This window comes from Alexandromys fortis, unplaced genomic scaffold (genome assembly GCF_014885135.2).
Source record: "Alexandromys fortis isolate MF-2015 unplaced genomic scaffold, M_Fortis_MF-2015_v1.1 scaffold_22, whole genome shotgun sequence".
NCBI classification, from domain to species: Eukaryota; Metazoa; Chordata; class Mammalia; order Rodentia; family Cricetidae; genus Alexandromys; species Alexandromys fortis.
Genome location: NW_026067900.1, coordinates 4,275,385 through 4,300,286, shown reverse-complemented (window position 1 = coordinate 4,300,286; position 24,902 = coordinate 4,275,385). Strand labels below are relative to the sequence as shown.

The following is a 24,902-nucleotide window of genomic DNA, read 5'->3' as shown; positions in this document are numbered from 1 at the left end:
CTCAGCTCTCTGTCCCAGAGACCCAAATCCAGTAAAGCCTTAGAAAATCCAGTAAAGCCTTAAGGACATGATGTCCCTATAACTGAGAGGGCTCTGCCTACCAGCTCAAAACTCAGCCTGCCTTAGCCGGGTGGTGGTGGCACACTCCTTTAATCCCAGCACTCGGGAGGCAGAGGCAGGTGGATCTCTGTGAGTTTGAGGCCAACCTGGTCTACAAGAGCTAGTTCCAGGACAGAGAAACCCTGCCTTAAAGCAAAACAAAACAAAAAAACAAACAAAAAAACCAAACTCAGCCTGCCATGTGGACATGGTATTGTTTGTCTGTGGTGTCTTCTGTTCAGATGACTGATGCAGGAGGCTGGCTTGAGTCCAAAAGTTTGAAGAATATGACAAGATTTCATCTTTGTTTCTTTGGGACAGTCCCATTTTTCAACCAGACTAGCATGGAACTCATGACCCATGACCCTCTTGCCTTAGTCCCACACCTGGTGAGACTACACAATCCCCCAGCACCTTCCTGTGACTCAGACTTGTAATCCTCCTGCCTCTACTGCCTAAGCACTGGGATCCTGCCTGTGTGCTAACTCAGCTGGAGCGGCTTAGAATGACCTAGCTGTTGTTTATGCTGCTGGGGCTCAAATACCATTTCTTGATCCATCTAGATAGTCCAGATATTCCATTCTGAAAACAACAGTCAACAACCGCACTAACATCTCACGTCTGACTTCAGCCACAAAACGTAAAAGGTCCTCTTATGGAACCGTGTCCTTTACTGAAGCCAGTGTTTCTGTCCCCAGGAAGGTTATCAAGATCTGGAAAGACAGGCTTCATCCATGAAAGAGTCGGAAGCGAAAGGGCCGAGGGCAGTGCGGTCACAACCATGGCGTCTGTGACACTGGTGTCAATCAGGAAGGCACAAGCTGAAGGGCACCATGGAATGGAAGATGGAGTGAAGGAGGGTGAGCAGAAGCCTAGGGCAAGGAAGGAGCATGTGCAAAAAGAAAGAAAACAAACCACCCACAGCAGTAAGCAGAGACGAGGGCATGGGCAAGGAAGAGGGAGCACACTGGTAGGCAGGAATGTAAGGATGCAGACACTGACTATGGGTGACTGGATCTAACCATCAAGGCAACACTTGGGCTTTAGTGCTACAGTCTCCACCTTGCAGATAAGTAAGAAGTGCTGAGAACTTTTTTGTTTGTTTGTTTGTTTTTGTTTTGTCTTTTGAGACCTGGATTCTCTGTAGCTTTGGTGCCGGTCCTAGAACTAGCTCTTGTAGATTAGGCTGACCTCGAACTCACAGAGATCCATCTGCCTCTGCCTCCTGAGTGCTGAGATTAAAGACGTGCGCTACCACCGCCTGGCACTGAGAACTTTTAAATTAATTAGTTAGGTATTTTTTATTTTTTGCTTTTTTTTTTTGGTTTTTCGAGACAGGGTTTCTCTGTGGTTTTGGAGCCTGTCCTGGAACTAGCTCTTGTAGACCAGGCTGGTCTCGAACTCACAGAGATCCGCCTGCCTCTGCCTTCCCAAGTGCTGGGATTAAAGGCGTGCGCCACCACTGCCCAGCTTAGTTAGGTATTTTTATGGGTACATGTGCCTGTGTGAGTTTATGTGTACCGTGTGTGTAGGAGCCAATAAGAAGTCAGAAGAGGGACCTCTGATCCCCTGAAACTGGAGTTGCAGATGGTTCTGAGCTGCAGTGTGGGTTCTGGGATCTGAACCTGTGTAAGAGCAGACAGTGCTTTTAACCACTGAGTCATTTCTCTTGTCCCAGATGCTGAGAATTTAAAACAAAGGTTGGTGATAACGTAGACAGTAAAGTTACAGGGGACTAAACCCCAAATGCCAAATATTAGTCACTTGATCTCTTTGATTATTAAACTGGAGACATATTTAAATCATTTAATATATACATATATATGTATGTATATATTCATATGTGTAGATAAACATTTTTTTCTTTATTTTTTGAGATAGGGTCTCAGATAGCCCAGACCTGTCTTGAATTTACTATATAGCCAAGAGATGACCTTGAACTTCTGGTGGTCCTGCATCTACCTTGCCAGGGCTGGGATTATAGGCATGCACCACCATGCCTAGTTTTATGGATTTTTAGGGGTGGACCCAAAAGATAGGGATTTGTATACTCTAGACAAGTCCTGTACCAACAAAGCCACAATCATTTCCAGCTCTGAAAAATGTTCTGAACTGGTATTATCTTTAGAAAGTTCAGCAAATAGTTGTCAGCGTCATAAGATAAAGTGTCCTTGACTCTTCACCATCCACAGAATTTTAGCATTGCTGCCACCAGACAGCCAGATGAGTCTGCACTTCCCAGCGCAGAGAAGCCTGTAAGACCCAGGGAGGAGGGATGCGTAAATCGCCCCTAAAGATGAACTGGGGTTTCTGGCAAGTTTCATACTTGGCATGCCTCGAGGGCTTGTCCTGGAAAAGCACCATCAATATCCAGAACATGATTCTGAACCACAAAATTCCTGATAGTTTAACATAAATCCTTCCAGATTCATTTTAAAGCCAGTTCCTCTGTAAAAGCACCGATTATTACATGCTGCCCATTAAGCCATGAGATACTTAATAGACAACCGGGGACCAGGATGGCCAAGTCAAATTCAGCTATATCCTGTGACTTTCCTCCCCTTCCCCCCCCCTTTTTTGGCAAGTAGCCTATCTTCTGGGCATATCTGTGACCATACCCCTACACTATGCTGGCCGTATTGCCCTAGCACACACAGTTCCTGCCTGCTAGACAACTCCAGCTCTTAGAGGGATCCAAACCTTTCCCAGAATAGAACCAACCTTTATTTTGCTTCCTGCGGTCGTTGGGCGGCCTTTCTTGTCGGCTTGCAGGTTTTCAGGAAATAAAGATTGTATAAAAGGCCTGGAAAATGAGAAAGAGGATGGATCAGCAATCTCTCAGTTCTGTGGGGGCTGGATGTGCTGTCCAAAAGCATCTAACGTTGGCCACAGAAAAACCATGTGACTTACAGTGCAAGCCTGCAAGATGCAGCTTGGGCAACTGAACCCCAGACAGAAAACACCAGAGAAAGAACTGTAAGATAGAAGCACATCACAGTCTCAAACAGAGAAATAAGTTTGGAACATCCTGGCCTCTGGAACTGAGGGCAACCGTGAGGACAGCACAGCAGAGGAGGAGGAAGACAGGATGCATTTATGAAGACAAGTTAGCTAGACTGGAGCCCTGTGGATGGTGTGAGCTGGGAGGTTCATGCTGCTCTGCTTGCGAGAACCCATTTCCAAATCTGATTACGGTTGAGTGTCGCCCCTGGATAATTCTTTGATGGGGATTAATGGGGAGTGTCCTACACATCTTAGGATCTTCGTTTGCTTGGTTAAAAAAACATATTTCCTTTTTTTTTTGATTTTTTTCATATTTCCTTTTTTTATTTATGTATATTGTGCTCTATCTGAATGTACACCTTTTTGCTAGAAGAGAACATTAGATCCTACCATAGATGGCTGTGAGCCATCATGTGGGTGCTGGGAATTGAACTCAGGACCTCTGAACCATCTCTCCAGCCCCTGTTTGTCTATTTTTGAGGTATGGTTTTATGTAGTCCAGGCTGATCTTGAAGTCCCACGTAGCCCAGGATGACCTTGACTTCCTGGTCCTCCCGTTTCTGTTTCCCAAGTGAATTGTAGGATTTTTGTACACTGTGACGAGGTATTGCTGTGATTGGTGTAATAAAAAGCTGAGCAGTCAATAGCTAGGCAGGAGAGATAGATGGCACTTCTGGGCAGAGAGAGGAAGAGGATGATGGAGGTGCGCAGGAGATACCATGGAGATGCAGAACAAGCAGAATGGGAGAGAGGTAAAAGCCACGTGGTAGAATGTAGATTAATAAAAATTGGGTTAATTTCAGTTATAAGAGCTAGTGGGTCAAGCCTAAGCTAAGGCCAAGCTTTCATAATTACTAACAAGTCTCCATGTCATTATTTGGGAGCTGGTGGTCCAAAGAAAAGTCCGCTTACACTGGGATTACAGTCCTTTGCCCCTACACCAGGTTTTATGAGGGGCTAGGGAACAAGCCCAGGGAGCTGAGTATGCTAAGCAAGCACAGTACCAACCAAGCCATATCCCCAGGCCTACTGAGTGGCTCCTGCTTGCTAGAGGCCAGCTAGCAACACTGGTCCCACTCCCGTGACAAACGGCCTTTGAGTAGGAGCAGTTTCACGTGCTGCAGTCACAAGTCACCGAGCCTTTGTCTGCTGAATATAAATTCCCTTGATAACTCTAACCGAGTACCCAACAGGCACACAGGGTGGGGACATGTCTAGTTACTTTGATGTGCCTGGTGTCTGAACCATAGCTCAATAAATGTCTCCTAACTGGCTCAGCGAATGAAGTGGCCCACATAAGTTGACAGTTGGATATGCTAACTCAAATCCACTGCCCCTTGAGTAACCTTTGGGTCTTTAGAAATTTCCGGGAAGTTTCCCAGCCGTCTACTGCTGACCCGGCCAGACACATAACCACCATGGACTTTTACAGCAATCACATTACAAAACAATATGCTGTGTCCAGATGACAGGAGTTTATGTGGGCTCATCAATTTCTCTTGAACTTGACAGGAGTTTTAATAATTAAAAACCACCTCTGAAAGTAAGAGGCTTTCACCTGGCTGCCACAAAACCCACAAGCCGGGACTCGCAGCTTCCGTAACCTTCTTAGAGGACAGCACATCGAGGTTACGCATTTTGAATGAAGAGAAATGTGACATCTCAAGAGTGAGTGTGAAGAAGCTCTGGCAAAGGATGGTGGTGGAGCACCAGAGCGAGGGAGGATGGTGGCGGAGCACCACCATGGGGAGGATGTTAACAGAAACCAGCATGGGGGGGATGGTGACAGAACACCAGCATGGGGGGGGGATGGTGGCAGAGCATCAGCGTGGGGGAGGATGGTGGTGGAGCACCAGCATGGGGGAGGATATTGGGACTTTGGGGGAGACATTTAAATGAAGCAAGAATAGCTCCTCACTGGGGCTAGGAAAAGAAGCCCTGTTTTGCTTTCATTGCAGTTATCAGAAAGCTGCTGCAATTGTTGCTGTTGCTTAAAAGTAGTTATCCCTGGCTGGGGATGCAGTCCCGTTAGTTGACTGTGTGCCTAGCATGTAGGAAGTCCCGGAGTCAACCCAGCCATCACATGCTGGAGTGTGTAATCCCAGTACTCTGGAGGTGAAGGCAGGAAGACAGGATTTCAAAGTCAGCCTGGGAGACACCACCTCCAAAATGAATAATAAAATGAATGCTTGCATCCGTTCTACGGTAGAGGCTCCTCCTAGGGTTGGTTTTCTTTTCTTTTCGAAACATTATTTCCATCCACCTTTTCATTTGGCTCAAGTATCTTGGAGACTGGCTTGTGGCCACCGTTCCAGCCCATTAAGTGGCCGAGCAATGGCAGCTGCAGACCAGTCCTCAGTGGTCCGTAGGAAACTGATGGACAGCTACAGTGGTTACCTACACACCCTCAGACCAGTGACTCAGCAGTTGGTCCGTTCACCCTGCAATTCCTCCTTGGTCTCATCCTTTTCAGCAAGCACCTTCTCCATCTTGTCAGGGTCTCTACAGAAGCACGACCTCCAGTGGGCGGGCACTCGTGGGAGATGGTGTCACACGAGACTCAGACCTTCCCAGGTCAGCGTCTACACAGACCCACTGGGTGAGCACCCTGTTGTAGCACAGGGTGGAAATGTCCCCGTAGCACAGAACAGAATCTGTGTTATACATAGCCATGGTAGACTGGTAGATATATGATGTCTCTGTGAGGGGCTGAACGCCAATCCTGTGGCCAGCCACCACCAGCAGCCACAGCTCCCTGAAGGCTGCTTGGATATGGTTTGTGAATGTTCCAGGCATGAAGCAGCCAGCAACTCGAGTGGCTCCAGGGGCAGCCAAATGTCAGCACAGCTCTCTGGCCACTGTCCCTGGAGATGATGCTGACCTCAGTGCTGTTCTTGGTGGCAACAAAGGCTTGAGCTGCCAGCAGCAGCTCCTTCCAGGCCCTCTTCAGGCTCTTGATGGAGACACCACCACTGTTTTCTTTTGTAGATGTGTTGTTCCAGCTGGAGATCAAGGGTGGTGCCACCTAAGTATGGTCCTGTGGCAAGGAATGTGAGGACATCCTTCTCCTACATCTGCAGGACATCAAGGGCTCCAGACACTCTGTGCATCTCCCTTTACGTTACAATAGGAATCAAAAACAGAGCTACAGGGATCCCTCCCTGGAGAGCAGGGGCAAGTTCCTCCTAGACTTCTCTGTCTCCAATTGCTTCAGCAATTCAGGCTCATTAGCCACCTTCAAAAATGGAGTGGCCGTGGAAAATCATTTGGCTATGTGCCAAGGGCAAAGCGTCCTAGAAATAGATTCTTCTACCCTTGTTGATAAGAAATAGCTCTTCCAGGCTGGTATCAGTATGGCCGCCTCTCCCTCCTAACAGTGTTGAAGATGATGGAGACAGACATACAGATGGCACTTGAGGGGAGGATATATTAGGACAGAAGGGAGAGATGAAGACTGGAAGGAGAGAAGCCCCTTTAAGAAAACAGACAAATTATAAACCAGACTCAACCAGTCTAAAGGAGCCAGGTGTTAGCACGCCAATCCCACTCTGGTTTGCACACTGAAACAATACCATCACTGCTTTGTGATGGCATGGGACGGGGAGGTTGAGAGCGCTGGCTGCTCTTCTGGAGGAAGTGGGTTCAGTTCCCAGCACCCCCACGGAGGCCCACAAACGATCTGTAACTCCAGTTCCAGGGGATCTGAGGCCCTCTTCTGTCCTCTGTGCGTACCAGGCACACACATGGTACACAGACACACAAGCAGGCAAAACGCCCACATACATGAAAACAAAACCAGAACAGCAACAACAACGAAACCAAAGTGTACCACGTGCCCGTGAAGCCGACAGAGGACACTTACAGCTCACTGCTCTGCATGAGTTCAATCAGATCCATGAAAAGCACGTCTCGGTTCCTTTCACAGAAGCCATCCATGTCATAGGAAACCTGGCCAAGAACGGGAAGAAGTCAAATTTTATCCTACACATGTCTTTGGCTAAACATATCCTTCCATGGGTATGGCTCTCCTCGGTGGAAGGCAGACGTTTCTAGCTGTAGCCTCCACGGTCCACACTTGGTGCTGTCGTTACCTAAAGGCTATCCGCTGGCTTAGATGACCATGACCTAAAGGTGGGTGATGAAGATCTGGTCCCCAGATGATCTGTGTGTGGACCCCTAAGCATATCTGAGCAATACACAAAGTTATTTTTCCCAAGTTCTGACCAAGGGAAGAAAAAGGGAGCCTCGTGCTCACTCATCAAGTATGCCAACTGAAACTTGGTAATTGCTCTTAGAAGCCGCATCAGAGCTGTGCCCATCTGCCCTGAACTCGATGCTCAGGGACCGTGATAAACAAGAGACAAGCTGGGAGGAAAGATTTTATCCGTGGAGTTCCATAGGACCAGGAAGCATCCAACAGCCATGCCCCAAATTCTATTAGGACCCTACAAGGTTGTGTACCCTGTAGGTACCTACTTACTCACTTTGTGAGGAAAAACATTAAAGTCAGTCCCAGTGCCCACGGGAAAGCAGAGGAAGGCAAGTTTGTGGTTGCAACTGTCAGGACAAAAGTCTATTGCTTCGGCAGCTGCGGTACACAGCAGATCTGTGCTTTTAAAAGAAGCAGCCCTGTAGGCAGTACTTTGTTTTAACTCTTCAAATTCCTTAAAGGTCCTATTTGTTGGGTAAATAAATAGCATAGATCTCTATTGGTTCATGGGAAAACAAATCCCACCCCTAAAGGCTCAAACTGGGGAGCCTGTAAAATGGACAGATCCTGGCCCACTGATTAGTGGTCTTGGGTCTTACCTTCCCAGCATAGTGGTGAATGATGAAGCCTTGGTTCCAGCTGTTGAAGTGCTCGTGGCTCCCGATCTGCATCTGGAGCTTCTGGAGCAGTGTCTGGTCGGCGCCCTCACCCACAGCATGCATGGTGGCACACACGTCATCCAGAATACTCATGATTCCAGGAGGGTTCTGGAGAGACCGAGAAGGCAAGGCCCAGGTCACTGACCTCTCCAAACACACAATACCTATGGGGTCACTTCTTAAGCCAGGAGACTGCTCCCGAGACCCGGATGCCATCTTGATCATCAGCACTTCCTTCCAGGAAGAATGTGCTTAACACATCAGCAAAGGAGGTTTTACCATTCGGACCTAAAGATGGAGGAAACTTATTTCCAGGAAGATAGCTAGCTCCCTATAGGACTTTATTTTTTTTTGTGTGTGTGTGTATGTGTGTATATATAATCCTGTGTATGTGGCTGCATGATGGGGCTGGAAGGTGGGATCCTTTTTATGGCTCCTCATTTGCTATGTCATACAACGAAGAGCTATCTTCCAGAATTCGGGAACAACTTCCATGTGCAACTTGGCATTTTGTACACATTCTTCATTATTGTCATAATGAAAGCCTATTATTTTATTTACACCACACATTTGCACATTACTAATGCTACTGTTAAGATTCTGCTCAAGGGTGGTCTCCTTGTCAGCTGAGAAGCAATGGACACCGGGCATGGAGCATGAAAACTCACTGAAGGGTAGGTCAGTGAAGGGGACCACGGACTAGTACTTACGACTTTGCTCTCTATGAGGTCACACACGATTTTATTATTGAAGTATTCAATGGGCGTCCACCTTATTCCCTCCTGAACGTATTCTTCCTGGATGACAGAAATTAGAAGCTTGCGTAAATCACCGTGAAAGAGAACCTGGGTCCCTCTCACACACATTAAAACTTTCCCATCACTAAGAGGTGATAGAAAAGGAACATCTTGTCGTTTAATGGTTTTTATGTTTTGCCTGAGCCATAAAAATTGATACTATACAATTATTTGTTTGTTGTTTGTTTGTTGTTGTTTGAGACAGTGTCTCAAGTGTCCCAGATTCGCCTTGAACCCATTATATATATCCAAGGATAACCTTTAACTCCTGACCCTCCTGAATCCCTGTAGTGCTTTGAATGAGAATGGCCCTTATAGATTCATGTACTTGAATATGTGGTCCCCAGTTGGTGGAACTGTTTGTGAAGGATTAGGAGGTGTGGCCTTGTTGGAAGAGGTGTGTCACTAGGGGTGGGCTTTGAGGTTTCAAAAGATGCCTGCACTCCCCAGTGTGCTCGCCACCTTCTGCGTGGTGTGAGATGTGAACTCTCAGTCGTTCACGGTACCATCCTTCACTCTAACGTCATGGACTCAAAACCTCTGGGATGAGAAGAACAAGGAAATGTTTTCTTTTATAAGTTGTCTTGGCTATGGTGTTTTACCACAACAATAAGAAAAGCAGGGCCAGATCTTCCTTCTTTCTAGAACTGTGTATGTGACAGGCAGTTTGGGGACTCCACTTCCATCTGTCTGGTTTATTCTGCCCTCTTTCTATCAGGAGCTTCAGCTGATCTCCGTGAGGGGCTCTCCAGGTAGATGCAGAGAGAGCCTTATACACCTACTACACACACCACAGTCCCGACCCTTCTAATTCTGTCCTTCAGTAACAACCTCACCATTGTCCAATTCTTCAAGATACAAAACCAGGGACCTGGAGAGATGGCTCAGCGGTTAAGAACACTGGTTACTCTTGCAGAGGATCCAGGTTCAATTCTAAGCACACAAAGCACCTGTAACTTTAGTTCTTGAAGATCTGGTGCCCTCTTCCGGCCTCCATGGTCACCAGGAATGCACGTGGTGCACAGACACACATGCAAGCAAACACCCATACACATAATATGAAAATGTAAAAGAGGACACAAAGCTGGGCATCATTCTGGGTGAGTCTTAGCTAACTGCTGATTATTTTAAACAAATCCTGAATGTTAGATTTGACGGACTACGTACTGGATCTCCTCTCTACAGTTAACGTTATTTTCTGAGTTTCTCAATCCCAAACTTCTCTTGTAGACAGGTTGGTCTTGAATGGATCAAGCATCATAAAGTACGTATATGAGCCAGACCCTGCCTACTTTCTTCCGTCTTCATTGTTATCACCCTCTCCTTTGGCTGCTTTACTCTGACCATTCTTCAGCGGTGGACAGCTAACAGTCCAGTATGTGGTTCCGAAACAGCTTTGGATGTGTGTAGTTTCTTCCCAGACTGCACGTGTATCCAGAACCGCAGGAGTCACGGTTTAGAAAAAGGTTTTGTAGAAAATAATTAGTAAAGGACCTCATGACTGTATCACTCTGGACACAGGATGAGCCTAAACCCACACTTGTGTGTTAATGAGAGAAAGGAGAGAGCGGCGAGGGCGTGGAGCAACAGAGGGTGAGGCAGAGTAGAGTCAGACCACCACAGGTACAGAAGGCCAAGACCCACCAGGATGTAGCAGAGAAAGAATCCTAGGATTTTTCAGGTGTTCCCCTCTAGCCTTTGGAGGGGCTGCAAGGCTAGAATTTAGACTCTTGGTACCTAACTGTAAGAGAGAAGAAATGTCTGCTTCTGCAGACTCCCTGTTTTGATTTATGACAGTGACTCTGGAACTCTAAAACAAAACATGGCACCCAGAGTTTCAGAGAGCCTACATTGCACTTTTAGAACAGCGTGTACATAAGGCAAAGTTCAAGAGAAAGAATGCAAATGCAGGTGTTGTTAAAAATACGTATAGTTTAAGGGGAAGTCTGAGGGGTGCTGTACATCTGGGAAAGCAACGTGTTACCCAGACGAGGAAGGTCAGCGCAGGGGTTCCCACTTCACCTTGGTCAGTGGGACCGAGAGTAGGAAAAGCAGCCCACCGTCAGTCCAGCGCCTGACTTCACTGCTGACAGAGAAAGTACAGGCAGCAGATGGTATTTGCATTTCAAAGACTGAAATCCCAAGAGGACTACGGCTTTACTGCTGACTTTAGTAGGTACATTTCCTAAGACAAGACGGATACCCAGATCAGTCATCAAAAGAGAGATCCCTATCTTCGAAGCAAAGAAGACAGAGCCGAGCATGAGAAGAGGGACCACTTACCTGTTCTGCCTTTAACGTCAGCTCAATAAAAATCTGCTGTAATTTCTCGTTAACGAAATTGATGCAGAACTGTTCAAAGCCATTTTTCTGGGGGAAAAGAAAAAGAAAAGAAGGTCTTTTCCTGCAGTCATTCCACACAATCATTTAGAAAGTCATTTCTCAGCAATGCACTGGAATGTCTGTGTGAAGGGCAGCCTCAGGAACTCTGCTGCGCCAATAGAGGAAGCGCGGTTTAGATTTAGGAGAAACTAATTTGGTTAAGGTACATGAAGAACTCACACAGGCAAAGAAGAGCTGGAGCCGGCTTCTTCATTGCCTAGAATTATTCTTGTTGGCCAGGGGAAACATCACCTCTTCCTAAGCTCTGATGATTCAAACTGGCCTTACATAGAGTCAACTTCCTCCCTCCCTCCCTCCCTCCCTCCTTGCCACCCTCCCTTCCTTCCTATTTATTACTTTTATTTATGTGCGCGCGCGTGCGCCCGCGCCCGCGCACGTGTGTGTGTGTGTGTGTGTGTGTGTGTGTGTGTTACACATGGGCATGTCCATGGAGGCCTGGGAGAGGGCATCGGATCCCCTGGAGCTTCAGTCACAGTGGTTGTGAGCTGTCTCATGTGGGTGTAAGAAACTGAACCCAGGTCCTCTTGAAGAGCAGCAAGGGCTTCTAACCACTGAGCCATCACCTCAGCTCCCTGCCCTCCCTCATTTATCTTTCTTATTTTCTCACCTCCCTCCTTTCTTTTATTTTTCTGGCATGTATGTGTGTTCATGAGTGTTTGCAGGAGCCCTCACTGTGAATACAGAGCTGATATGGATTGATGGCTGCCTGTCATATTCCCTTATGACAATCTCAAAACCTAGAGCTGGGCTGGTGGCCAGCAAGCCCCAGCGAGCCCTGCCTCTGCCTTCCACAGCTTACAGGGATTTGCAGCTATTTTTGCCTGAGTGCTGAGAATTTGAACTGAGGTCTTCATGCCTGCACGGCAATACTCATCAACACGCAGCCATTTCCCCAGCCTTCCTTACCTGAAATATTTCAAAGCCGTAGATGTCTAGGACGCCAATGTTGTATTCCTCGTGGTCCTTCTCCATGGCTTTATTGATAGACTAGCAGAAAACAAACACAGCACAAATGACTCCTTGCATCCAGACTGGATAGACATGGGGTGGAACAGGGGTACTGCCCAGCAGCTACACTGATCCCTGGAGACAAGACAGCTTGAGGAGGGAGTTTATGCTTTCAAAACAAGTGTAGTGGGGGCAGGGTGTGTTTATACAGCAATGGCAGAGCTAGTACTCCTTAAGGAATCCCGAGACCTGGAAGAAGCTGTTGTCTTGAGTGGCACAGGAAGATCCTGCCCTGAATGAGGCTCCACTCCTGCAAAACTTGCGACTGCCAGTCAGATGTTCCCAGCCAGCAGCCCTTAACCCTAACAGAACATAGTGCGTCACTGATGCTGAAGATAAAGCGGTCCCAGTTCCCAGAGAGAAGGTGAACGATCTACAGATAACATCGATTATTAGTGTATGTGCGTGCACATTCATGTGTGTGTGCACACGTGTGTATGGGCATGTGGAGGCCAGCCGTTTGTCAGGTGTCTTCTGCAATTGCTTTCTCCATTATTATTATTGTTGCTGCTGCTGCTGCTGTTATTGTTGTTATCTGGGGGTATGTGTGTAGTGTGCATGTGAGTGTAAGTAGTATTTGGAACAGAGTATAGACTTTATCTTATTCTGGCATTAAAGATATCACTGGTTAACCCAGATTTACACTGCTGGCTTTCCACTACAGAATATGAGTATGCATCTCTACACCAGAGGCAGGGCCAGCAAGATGGCTCAGCGGACAAAGGGGCTTGCTGCCAAGCCTGCTGACCTGAGTTCAATCCTTAAGACCCACACAGTGGAAGGAGATACCTGACTCTGGCAAGCTATCTCCTGATCTTTTGAGTGTGTGCACGCGTGCTCGTGCACGCACACACTTAACTAATAATACGTTTTAAAAAATCATAAGTAGCTGAGTGGTGGTGGTACATGCATCTAATCCTAGCACTCGGGAGGCAGAGGCAGGAGGATCTTCAAGTCTGAGGCCAGCCTGGGCTACAGAGTTCCAGGACAGCCAAAGATACACAGAGAAACCCTGTCTTGAAAAACAAAAACAGGGGAAGGGAAATGGGAGGCGGTGGCGGGGAAGAGACAGAAATAATAAATAAATAAATAAATAAATAAATAAATAAATAACAACACCCTCCCAAAACATAAGTATATTCACATATATAGTATGTGAATATGACTAGGCAGTATGCTGTGCTCAAAAGGATCAGGGTTAATTTAATAGTACATATAAAGTCAAGCTGGGGTTGTAACCCAGTTGGACGAGTGCTTGACTAGCATGTATGAAGGCTTAGGTTCATGATCCCCAGCACTGCATAAGCTAGGTATTGTTTTAATGTACCATAAACAACAATACATTCCTGTATCAACACCCAGGAGGCAGAGGCAGAAAGATCAGAAATTAAACACCATCTTCAGCTATACGTTGAGTTTATAGCTAGCCTGGACTACATAAGACACCATCTCAAGTCTGGCTGTGGTGGCACGTGACTTTAATCTCAGCATTTAGGAGGCAGAGGCAGGCGAATCTCTGAGTTCAAGCCTAGGCTGGTCTATAAAGTGAGGACAATTAGGGCTACACAGAGAAAACCTGTCTTGAAAAACAAAAACAAACCCAAACAAACAAACAAACAAAAAGGACACCATCTCAAAACAAAACAAAAAACAATCAAACAAAAAAACCTCTCTCAAGAAATAGATAGCCAAAACCTTTGATATTTACCCCTTGAAAGATACAGCCCAATTTCCATCCCAGGTGGACTATTCTTGGTGGCTTGCTCAGAACAGACTGTGTCAAAGTGATAAAAATCACAACATAAAAAACTCAGGCGGGTGGTGGTGGTGCACGCCTTTAATCCCAGCACTTGGGAGGCAGAGACAGGAGGATTTTAGTGAGTTCAAGACCAGCCTGGTCAAGAAAGCGAGTTCCAAGACAGCTAGGACTGTTATACAGAGAAACCCTGTCTCGAAAATCCAAAAACACAAAACAAACAAACAAACAAAAACACCTCATGGCCTTTTGCTCACACTCCCTGTCTTAGATCACTGACTCAGGGGGAAAACCAGTTGCCAGTTGTGAGGACACTGAGCTGTCCTAGGAAGAGGTCTGCACAGCTATGAACAGGAATATCTAGAAGTTCGATTCAGGATTTACCGGAAGCAGAGAGGATACACAGAGCAGAGAGGGACATGATGACAATGCAGGGGAATGAGGCAAGCATGAGAACACACTCTCAGTCAATGCGTTCCTTATATCTAACACCTGAAGCTTTGCCCATGCTTACTTACATCTACGAGGAAGTCAAAGACTCGTGCGTGCAGGGCCTTGGCGAGTGCATCCCTGGTGTAGCAGGCCTGCTCCACGTTGAGGGTCACGTGGATGGACTCCGACTTTCCTCCCCACTTACTATCCATCTGCCGGCTCGTTAGCTTCTCTTTTAGCCGGTCTTGGTTTATACCCAGCAGATACGCAGGAAAAGCCAAAACTGCAGAATAGAAAACATGATCGTCTTTCAGAACTGCAGCCATTATCTCCCAGGCACAGGGAAGCCCTTGCACATGTGTGAGCAGATAATGGGCATCAAAGTTAACTTCTAAAACTTCCGCTCTGTCAGGGAAGACTTATTATCAATGCTGTGCACATCTTGTTTGTTTTCCCCAGTGGTTTTACTCTGTAAATCAATCCCTATGATTACTGAGACTTCCAATCACTCAAATCGAAAAAGGATGCAGGCCAATCCTCCCTCTTCCTCCACTTCCTCCCCCCACCCCACGGAGATCACACTGAGATACTGAAAATGGACATTTCTCTGTGCTTAAGGCAAAGACATCAACAGGAACTCAACCAACAAACATTTCTTTGGCTTTGATTAATGTTTTCTTCCTTTGGTGCAATGTTTTCATGGACTCATTTACAGAGAACTTGTAACAGTTTATTGTATCATGGACACAATAAGTCCAACAATCCCCTATTGATTGAACACTTACATTGTGAGGGATTGCAAAAAGTAGATAATAAAGAGGAAAAGATAGTAAATAACTAATAAACCCTGAAGACAATTTAGAAATTTTATCAAATAAAGAATCCTCCTGGAAAGCAGAATGCATCGGAACAGACCATGCAATTCTAGAAGAATTTAGGACAGGAAGCTATTAACGCTTTCTGCGGTCATCAAGGAAGGGGCTTCATCTGGACTTGGTGAGCAAGGAAGAGTGGGATTTGTACAGATGTGGAGAGGGGAATGGTACGTGCTAAGGGGAACAGGCTGGGGGGCAGAGGCATGGCTGGGCTACGGTCTGTGTTATGTAGATAAGTATCTGCTACAGCTGAAAGCTACGGTTAAGATTGGGATAGATTTCCATGCACTGGGGAAGGGTGTTCTGGGTTGGGGGTGCAGGAGGCAGAGGGGTCTCAGAAGGCCTGTGTGTATGTATTTCTGTGATTGTGTGGGTGTTCACAAGAGACCAGAGGTCAATGACAGATGTCTTCCTTGGGCCACTCTCCGCCTTATTTTTTGAGACCAGGTCTCTAACTGAACCTGGAGCTCGTTGATTTGACCATGCAGTTCACCAGCCAAACCTAGGGATCCTCCTGTCTCGGTTTCTCCGGTGCTGGGATGACGTGTCCCTAAGCACAACTCCTGTAGATGGGTTCTGGGGATTGAAGTAGGTTCTTGACTTGCATGGCAAGTACTTCACCAGCTGTGCCATTTCCCTACCCAGAGGCTTTCAATAGACATCACAGGGAGAGTCCTCTGGGGTGGCATGTGAACAGAGGGACTGATTGGTGTCACAATACACGGTACTACCTCACAACATGTATTGGGGGATTTGGGGGTCTTCGAAGAGAAAACCAAAAGCTTTCATGGGTGTGGCAAGTTGCTTCAGACCATAGACTTGCCAAGAGAAAAGTTACCAGGACCAACGGGATTCCCTTGATTTCTGGTTGGAATGTTCAAATCTGGATAAATGACACCATTCTTGGGCATGGGAGAGTATTCAGATTTCCTAAGACAAATGAAGGACTTTATAGATTGTAGATGGATATTTTTCATCGGGACCGGTGGCTCCACAATAAACAACACAGGGACTTATTATTAATTATGAAAGCTTGGCCAATAGCTTAGGCTTGTTTTTAATTAGCTCTTAAAACTTACATTAACTCATTTCTATTCATCTACGTGTTGCCACATGACTCATGGAATATCAGATACAAATGAAAAATCTGAACTTGGATAGGATTCTCTCTCTCTCAGTATAAAATTTTGCTGATATAAAGAATGTGTTGACATCTTATGGATAGTATCACCATTGTGGCATATACTAATCATCCCAGCACTTAGGCAGCAGGATTACAAACTCAAGGTCAACCTGGGCTAAACAGTAAGATTCCATCTCAAAAACAAACAAACAAACATATAATAACAAAAACAAAATCCCTAAGGGACCATTTTAAGAGTGGGAAGATTTCATCAGCCTCCCAATAAAGTCTGATCTCCTTAGATTGCACAGAGGGCACTGGGATTTGATGGATGGATGTTTCTCAGCATTAACTTCCAAAGAGTCCGTCAATAAACATGCCAATACCAGAACAATGTACTTCTCATCCATATGAGGATTTCACACAGGGATTTCAGCTTCCTCTCATAAAGAGCCTGAGGCATTGATTTTTATCAAAAATCTGTCTCTTAGAAGCTAATTCTTCCTTTGAACTGAGTGAGGTCAGAGGATATTCCTGAGTCACACTGGACATGTAGTTGCAGAGACCAGGGAAACATTCACCAAGTTTCAGAGATGGATAAGCCATTCCCCTCAGCATTGAGGAGGATGTGACGTACTAGATGTTATGGGCCATATCGTCAATGGTTTATAGAAGGGATGGGAAGACAGCTGAGATGGTAAAGTTCTTGCTGAGCAAGTATGAAGACCTGAGTTCAATCCCAGAATCCACATAGAAAAGCTAGATGTGGTGGTACACCTCTGTAATCCCAGTGCTGGGGCTGTCTGACTGGCCAGCCTAGCCTAACTGGGGAGTTTCAGGTCCTAGTGAGAAGATGGTGGACCTCCAGCCTCCACATGTACACATGTGCATGTGCACAGACGCGCATACAGATAGAGTAGCTGAGCACAGTAGCACACACTTGTAATTCCAGTCACTCAGGAGACTGAGGTGTGAGGTCTTCAAGGTCAGGTCAGGCTGCCTACTGAGATTCTATTAAGTTAATGCACCTTCACCAGGGCTTCTCCCGCCAGGGAACTCCACAGTGAGCAAACAGCCTTATACAATGAATAGTCAGTTCAATGTGCCTGTTTTGTAAACATGGGATTCTCCTCAAGTCCGTAACCACGCCAAAAGTGGGGAAGAATTGGGCTGTCTGGTAGATGCTTCATGCCGTTATCTTTACAGTCTAAGCTAAGAAAACCAAACAAGGCTGAGATGAGACCCTCTGAGACAAAACAGACAGGAGGGAGTGACCGGCCATGTGCTATCCTTCCGTGTCTTGTAGCTCTGCAGAAGAGGGTGGATCTGAAAGGCTGCAGGCTCTTCAGAAACAAGGCATGGAGTGTGGCCAAGAGCCAGAGCCACAGGCTTAGCGAGAGAGCTCAGCAGACAAGGAGGAAGTACGACACTTGGTTTGGACAGAATCCATGCCATGTTTTTCAAACACAAGGTTTTATGGGCTCGTATTTTCTTCTGTGGCTGCCCTGGTGCTGAAATTATAGTTTTGCTTAGCCTGACTTCCTCCAGGCTGTGAATTTCCATGAGGGTGTGTGAGTGGGGCCGAGGTTGGGGAAGAACTTCAGCAGTGAGGCTCGGGGAAGGAGAGGCAAGAAGCAAGGATTAATCGTAAAAGGTTGGCGGAAGGCCTGTGGAGTTCTTCAGTCATCAGAACCAGGAAGAACCTGCTAGGAGACTATTTCAACACCTCAAGTTGATGTGGAAAGACTTAACGTGTAAGGGGAGGGTCAACCCAAGTTTCCTACTTAAATTTGATCTACAAGGAAGACGGAGAAGTCAAAAGGATGTAGCGAAATGAAATTTCTTCTTCATACAGTTAAAGGAAGTGGCAGGTTTGGGGATGTAACTCAGTCAGTAGGGAGCTTGCCGTAGCAGGCACAAAGCCCCTGGTCCCACTCCCAGCATCACATAAGCCAGGTGTGGCAGTAATGGAGAAAAAACTCAAAATAATAAAACTGATGTTATACAGGATTTCCTTATGTATTTGCTTAGGGGACACTGAATCACGCAAACGAAACTTAGCTAAAGGAGCGCTGCCTCCAAAATGCCCCAGAGTTAAGTAGGCTACTAATTCGGCCTGGTAGAGATGGGGACACTTAGGAGAGTAGGGTGTAAATGTTTATTCACCAGGACTGACCAGCCATTAGGCTCGATTCCCACGACAAAGGAGGCTTTCACCCAGTCAAGGAGGCCCCGTTCCCACCCCCCAAAGATGTACCATTCACGAGGGGCAGCACAGGGTGACAATTATCATTAAGTCTCAATCTGCCACTAAGTCCCTGTCCTCTTATGGGAAAAAAGCATGACTCCGCCAGGTGAGCAAGATGACCCTGGGTAACAACCACTCGAAAAGAGAACAACGCTGGTGTACTTAAAATATCCCTGGCAGCATGCAATACCTCTGCTGTGTAAATCTCCCACCTGCCCCAGCGGCCAGCCTTACAGTTTCCTGCCTCTGATTAAACGGTTGAAGTGTAACCGGGGCTGATCCGGAAAGAGATTTAAGGACGACAGCGTTTGTGGAATGCAGGAGCCTAAGGCACACATACATCAGTAAAATCTCCCGTTCAGGAGTGACTGCTATGGCCACTAGCCTCACTTGGCCAGGCACTTAAGTAGAGAGCGTCCCTTCATCTCGAAGTGTGTGGCGCGAGTTCTTGCTGAGAAGGCTTAGCTTTCCTCTAACAGGGATGCACACCTGTCACCTTGCCATCTGGGAAGATCAGAAGTTCAGTGTCATCCTTGGCTACTGAGGGGGCCTGGGCTCCATGAGGAAGGACCAAGATAAAGCAAATATGGTTTATTAGGCTTTGGGGAGGGTTTCGAACCCCATTTATCAGTGGGTGGGGCTGCAGCTGTCATATGTTCTTGAACTCCTCAGTGGTTTTAAAGTAGTATTTTTTTCCTTCAATAAAGTTCTTAAGTTAATTTAATATTTAATCACACTCAGGTAATATTTGATCCAAAGTACACAGTTTTACTTTCTTGATATGGGAAAGCACACAGCATCTCTGTTAAGGTTTGACTGGCTTCTCAGCAACATACAGGAAATCCTACGCCCCCACCAGTCCAAGGTCCAATAGATGGCTAATTTGCGCCAGTTTGCAAGGGATTTTTTAGCCCTTCCCTTCACTAGGAGAGCTGCTGTCTCTAATTATGAAAAGCATGGGTAGCTTTTATAAAGCTTCCCTTGATGAATTTACTCCAAAGATATACTGGAATACATTTATAAGAGTATTTATAAGAATAAGTCTTACAGCAGTAAGATGGAATGAACCAAGGTTTGTTCTGTCTGCTTTTATCTCCTGTGTGCCAGAATCACAGGGAAGCTCCACCAAGCCGTGTTTGTGGGTGTTGGGGCTCAAACCCAAGGTTTTATGAATGTCAGGTACCAATTGAGCCATATGCCCCAGACACCATCTTAATACTTAGCAACAGATGGTGGTTAAACAACTCAAAGCATATCCAAGCACTACGAAGCTGTGCAGCTATAAAAGAGAAATGGATACAGAATCATCTCCCAGATACAGTGCTACCTGGACAAACACCTGTGGAACACGGTGACAGAAGTTCACATCACAGTCTGAAAACAGGAGAAAGATGTATGTATGGTCACTATGCAACTCCCGTCTCTGGAAACCCTGATGACCACCATAAGGGAGGCAGAGATGGACAAAGGCATAAACAGGTACCCAGCTGACCATGTCACTATATGGTCAACTGAAGAACGCAGAACCAGAAGAAGGAGTGGTGGTTAGGGCTGTGTACTTCTCTGTTAAACCGACCTGGCTCCTAGCTTAGCCTTCTCTGGCCTCCACTGTACCACCATCCCTCCTCAGGGAATTTCATAAACAGATACCAGTTTCACCAGCCTTCCACATGTGCCAGGGAAGGCTGCTAGCCCTGGATGTCATCACTGAACAGAGAACTCCTTGTTGGTTGGAGGAACCAGGGACATGCTTGCTGGGTCAGGGTCAAACTGATACTCAAGTACAAAGAGGCAGTAAGGATTACTTCTCAGGGAGCCAGAGAATCCCAGTCTCCTTCCATAGATACCACCAGCGCAGCAGAACTGCAAAAGTGACGTGGGTAGGTGCCAATGACCCTTCTGTACTCTTGGGTGCATTGCTTTCATATCAAGGGTAAAGTCCGGGGCGTCTACAGGCAGAGTCACCACTGTGATTAGGTCATATTCCTAGGTTTCATGCACACTCGGCATTTTTCCTGTTTCCTGGACACTCCCTTGTTAAATATATTTGTTTTTATCAGATAAAGATAGACATCGACATCAGACGTTAGCAGAACTTCCCTCTTTTATGAGAAAAAAAATGAAAACATAAAAAAGGATCCTTATTTGGAATGGAAATCTCCCTACTGCACTGTCAGCAATGAGTGGGATACTATTTATTACCAGGCATCTAAAATTATCCCCAAAGAATGCTGAGAAGGGGAGAAATGCCTTCCTGGGTGGCTGGGGTGGATGTGAGTTCTGAGAACGGCCTGGAGTACCACTGATGCCTGAGCGGCTGGGGTCATAGGGCATAGGGTTTGTGGTAGATCACAGGCATAGGGGACCAGTAGAACTTACTGTAGGAAGAACCCTAGTTTCCTCCGAAAGAATAAAAATGACCATTCGGGTCTCAAGGCTAAGACAGATGTGGTCACCAAGAACGTCAACCCAATGGTCAAAGTTCATTTTTCTCTGTCCAGAAATCTAATCTAAGTCAGATCCATGGGACAAACTACAAACCCATGAGCATCCTGTCCCTTGCCTGCCAGGACATCTAGGGACCTGTCCATCAATAAAGCCAGGAACAGGAAGGGTTTTCATCAAGTGGCTTATTTGAGACACTAAGCCAGTACTCCAATCATCAAAGCATGCTTCATCTTTGAGACTAGACCAGTGCAATGACTCAGTGGGTTCTGATGCCCCGATTTCCATTCCCAGGACACACACGGTAGAAGGAGAGAACCGATTCCTAGAAGCTGTCCTCTGACCTCTACATACATGCCATGGCATGTGTGCGTACCCCCAAACTAAAAAATAATAGTAAATGAGATGTTCACGATTATGCCAGGTTTAGTTCAAGGTTGAATTCTGCCAGGCTTCTCCAAGGTTAGTAATGAATAGAAATAATTTTCAAATTATCTATGGTATAAGATGTGGAGGTAAGGGAGAGAAGAGGAATGGGGGGAGTAGGAAAGAGGGAGAGGAGAGAAAAACACATAGGAAAGGAGGAAGGAGAGAGGAAGAAGAAATGGGGGGGCTAGAGAGAGGAAGAGAGATGAGACAACACAGGGGTGAGGAGGGGAGGGGAGGGAAGGGGAGAGGAGGTGAGTATGGGGGCATTAAAGAGATCTAGTCTCTCCTGAGGACACATGACTTCTCATTTCTTACCAATGCACCTCACTAGCAATCTAGGCCAAGCCAAGGGGTAGGTCATGAGAGACTGGAGGTCACCCCTCCCCTCCCTCCCCAGCCCAGGCAGAGCTACGCACATTCTTCGCTCTCTACCGCGGCATAGTTGCCCACTTCTTTGAAGCTGATGTTTCCCAAGTGGAGAATTCCAGACACAATCTGCAACACCAGCGTCTGCTCCTCTGAGAAGATCCCGATCACATTCATGGCGTGCTGGAAGACACAGAGAGGGGTTAGCCAGACAGCCTGGCTGCTGACCGTGTGAGCAGGCAACAAACACGGCATGGAGCGACTTGTACAGTGAGCGTGTAGCTTCGCCTGCGATGATGGGAATTCATCAGTGTGATCTGTGACCTGCGTACTTGCGCATCTTTCTCTGTGTGTGTGCGCTCATGTGTGTGCAGGAGCACATGTATGTGGAGGTGAGAGGTTGATGTGAGGTGTGCCTTTGCCATTTGACTTCGACTTCACTGATTTGGCTAGACTAGACAACCAACAAGCCAGGCTTTGCCTCCCCAGGACTGGGATTACAGTGTATGCTGCCAAGCCCTGCTGCTGCTACAGTTACTGCTTCTCCTCCTCCTCCTCCTCCTCCTCCTCCTCCTCCTCCTCCTCCTCCTCCTCCTCCTCCTCCTTCTCCTCCTTCTCCTCCTCTTCCTTATGGGTTCTGGGAATCCACTCGGGGCCTCAGGCAATTTGTGACAAGCAATTTGCTGACCGAGTCACCACCTCCCTAGCCTTCTTGTGCCATCAGAAGTCCTTCTGGAAGGGCAAGTCTGTCTTTAAATACCATGCACTCTCTAGGAACACCTTAGACCCTAGAGGATCTCCAAGAAGAGAGAGTCTGGGCATAAGCTTCCAGGTCTGCCCTGTCCCAAGTGAGTTCTGGCTGCCAACCCTCTCCAAGGGTATTACTTTCCCATATCCAACCACCCCAAGATGTCTTCCCCTTTGTGGAGAGGGAGACAGAAAGATTTTATTAGCAAAAACATCTTTTAAAACCTCCAGAACTACAGACCACTAAAAGCTAAGTTTCTGAGTCCATTAAATTAAAGTAGCCGAGTCTTGGATTTCTGTAACTTGAGACAACTTTTCCCAAGGACAGTGTTGAGCCCCTTCGCCCACTGTTTTTACCTCGTTCCTTGAAGGCTGTGGCTGGGCAGTCTTGGGACCTGTCACTTCTGAGCCAACTCCCCTCCCACTGACTCTCCGCTGCTCATTCTGGGTCCCCCCTCGGTTCTCAGTAGACAAACAGGCCTGAGCTTGCTGTTGGCTCAAGAATAGCATCCTGCAGTCCTCGAAGGATGAGAGGGTAACAGGCCTACCTCCAGAAAAGTTTAGACTACATGATTCAGGTCAGTTTCAGGCAGGTCACAAAACCTTGAAATTCTAGTGCTGTAACCCAGACTATGACATGTGTTTGATGTGAGCAGCCCAGAGCACACACAATATTGTCAACAAACTCAGAGGTAACAAAAAAGTCATTGGAAACAGAAAAACAAGATCAAGAGGATGAAACAAACAAAACTAAGTGTTTTAAATTTTTTGTTTGCTTATTTGTTTGTTTTTCAAAACAGGGTCTCACTATGTAGCTCTGGCTGTCCTAGAACTCGCTCTGTAGACTCGGCTGGTCTTGAGCTTACCAAGATCCACCTGCCTCTGCCTCCTGAGTACTGGGATTAAAGGCGTGTGCCACTATGCTCAGATATATATATATATATATATCCCTTTTTTACCTTTGTGTGTCTGTGCGTGAGTGTATGGTATATGTGTGTAGGTACCCACAGATGCCAGAAGAATGTATTAAATCCTCTGGAGCTGGAGTTCTAGGCAGGTGTGAGCTGCCAGGTGTGGCTGCTGGAAACTGAACGTGGATCCCCTGCAAGAACAGCAAGCACTCTTCTCCAGGCCGTAAAATTTTCTATCTTCAATGAAGATCACAAAGTGGCTTGTGGGAACAGCTCTCCGTGTATTTATTGACTGCTCAGCAAACTAGCAGGCTAAACTCACTCCCTCACTTGTCTCGGTCTGCTTATCAGAACACTGTTGCAGGAGGGTAACGGTGTGGCAACTGGGTGCATGGCTCTCCAAGGTGCTGAACCCAGGTTTACCGGAGTGCTCACAGTGACTGCGGGGGCAGGTCATACTGTCTGCTTCATTGACCTATCCTGCCCTCCGCCTCAGCTGACACTCAGGCAGGAGAGCGGAGACAGCCCTGCCCGGTACCCGCACTTACCAGGGTTTCCTGAAACTCCCGTTTGTCGTCAATGTCATCGACCTTGTAGGACCCTGAGAGGCTCAGGTAGTAATAGTAGTCCATGCTGGTGATGCCGAGGCTTTGCTTCTGCTCTGCAGAGGCGCCCTCGATGAGCTGCCGTAAGAGTACACAGGACATGTCAGGACACGGCCCACAAACACCCACAATCACTTTGGGGTTTCAGGGCCACAGTCCCTGAGCCCAGGCGGGGATCAGGGGTTCTAGCCTGCAGAATCTGAGGCAGTTTATAAATATCATTTGGGGTTGCAGTTGTATAAGCCCCAGATTGGTCTACAAGCTGCAGTTTTTGTTGTTTTACGGTGTATGGATGCTGCCTGTATGGATGCAGTGCCCATGGAGGCCAGAAGAGGGCATCAGATCCCCTGGAACTGAGTCAGAGATGGCTATGAGTACCAGATAGGCTCTGGGAACTGAACCTGGTCCTCCGAAAGAACACTCTTAAGTACCAAGTCATCTCCCCAGTCCAACTTCCAGTTCTTAACTCTGATAAAGCTTGAGAGAACTCAGGTTCTTTTCATGTCTATAAGAGAACTATATACTGTACTAGTGGCCCCACTGAAAAGCAGAATACAAAGTAGACCATAGCCGCTGAATTTCTACCCAATTTAGTTTTTCTACACTTCTTGCCCCAGGATGTATATTTATAAATGGAGGCTTCTTGTTCATTTCCTGGATATCCAGACTCGAGTAATCACACAGAAACTATATTAATTACAACATTGTTTGGCCAATAGCGCTTATATCTTAAATTAACCCATTTCTATTAATCTGCATATTGCCACTAGGCTGTGGCTTACCAGT

The 24,902-nt window shown here is 46.7% G+C and overlaps 1 protein-coding gene and 1 pseudogene across 3 annotated transcripts in view; both read right to left on the bottom strand.

The window, feature by feature from the left end:
* The window catches only part of Myo1e (myosin IE), a 188,605-nt gene that overhangs the window by 43,847 nt on the left and 119,856 nt on the right, over positions 1 to 24,902 (bottom strand). For all 3 annotated transcript variants that reach the window (XM_050125645.1, XM_050125638.1, XM_050125653.1), the window contains exons 8-16: positions 24,060 to 24,194; positions 21,904 to 22,036; positions 14,454 to 14,650; positions 12,078 to 12,158; positions 11,052 to 11,138; positions 8,682 to 8,768; positions 7,912 to 8,079; positions 6,965 to 7,050; positions 2,821 to 2,902 (exon numbers count right to left, since the gene is read on the bottom strand). In XM_050125645.1, coding sequence (XP_049981602.1) covers positions 2,821 to 2,902; positions 6,965 to 7,050; positions 7,912 to 8,079; positions 8,682 to 8,768; positions 11,052 to 11,138; positions 12,078 to 12,158; positions 14,454 to 14,650; positions 21,904 to 22,036; positions 24,060 to 24,194 — 1,056 coding nt within the window. The remainder of the gene's footprint in view (positions 1 to 2,820; positions 2,903 to 6,964; positions 7,051 to 7,911; positions 8,080 to 8,681; positions 8,769 to 11,051; positions 11,139 to 12,077; positions 12,159 to 14,453; positions 14,651 to 21,903; positions 22,037 to 24,059; positions 24,195 to 24,902) is intronic.
* On the bottom strand, positions 5,440 to 6,212 carry LOC126490785 (40S ribosomal protein SA-like; annotated as a pseudogene).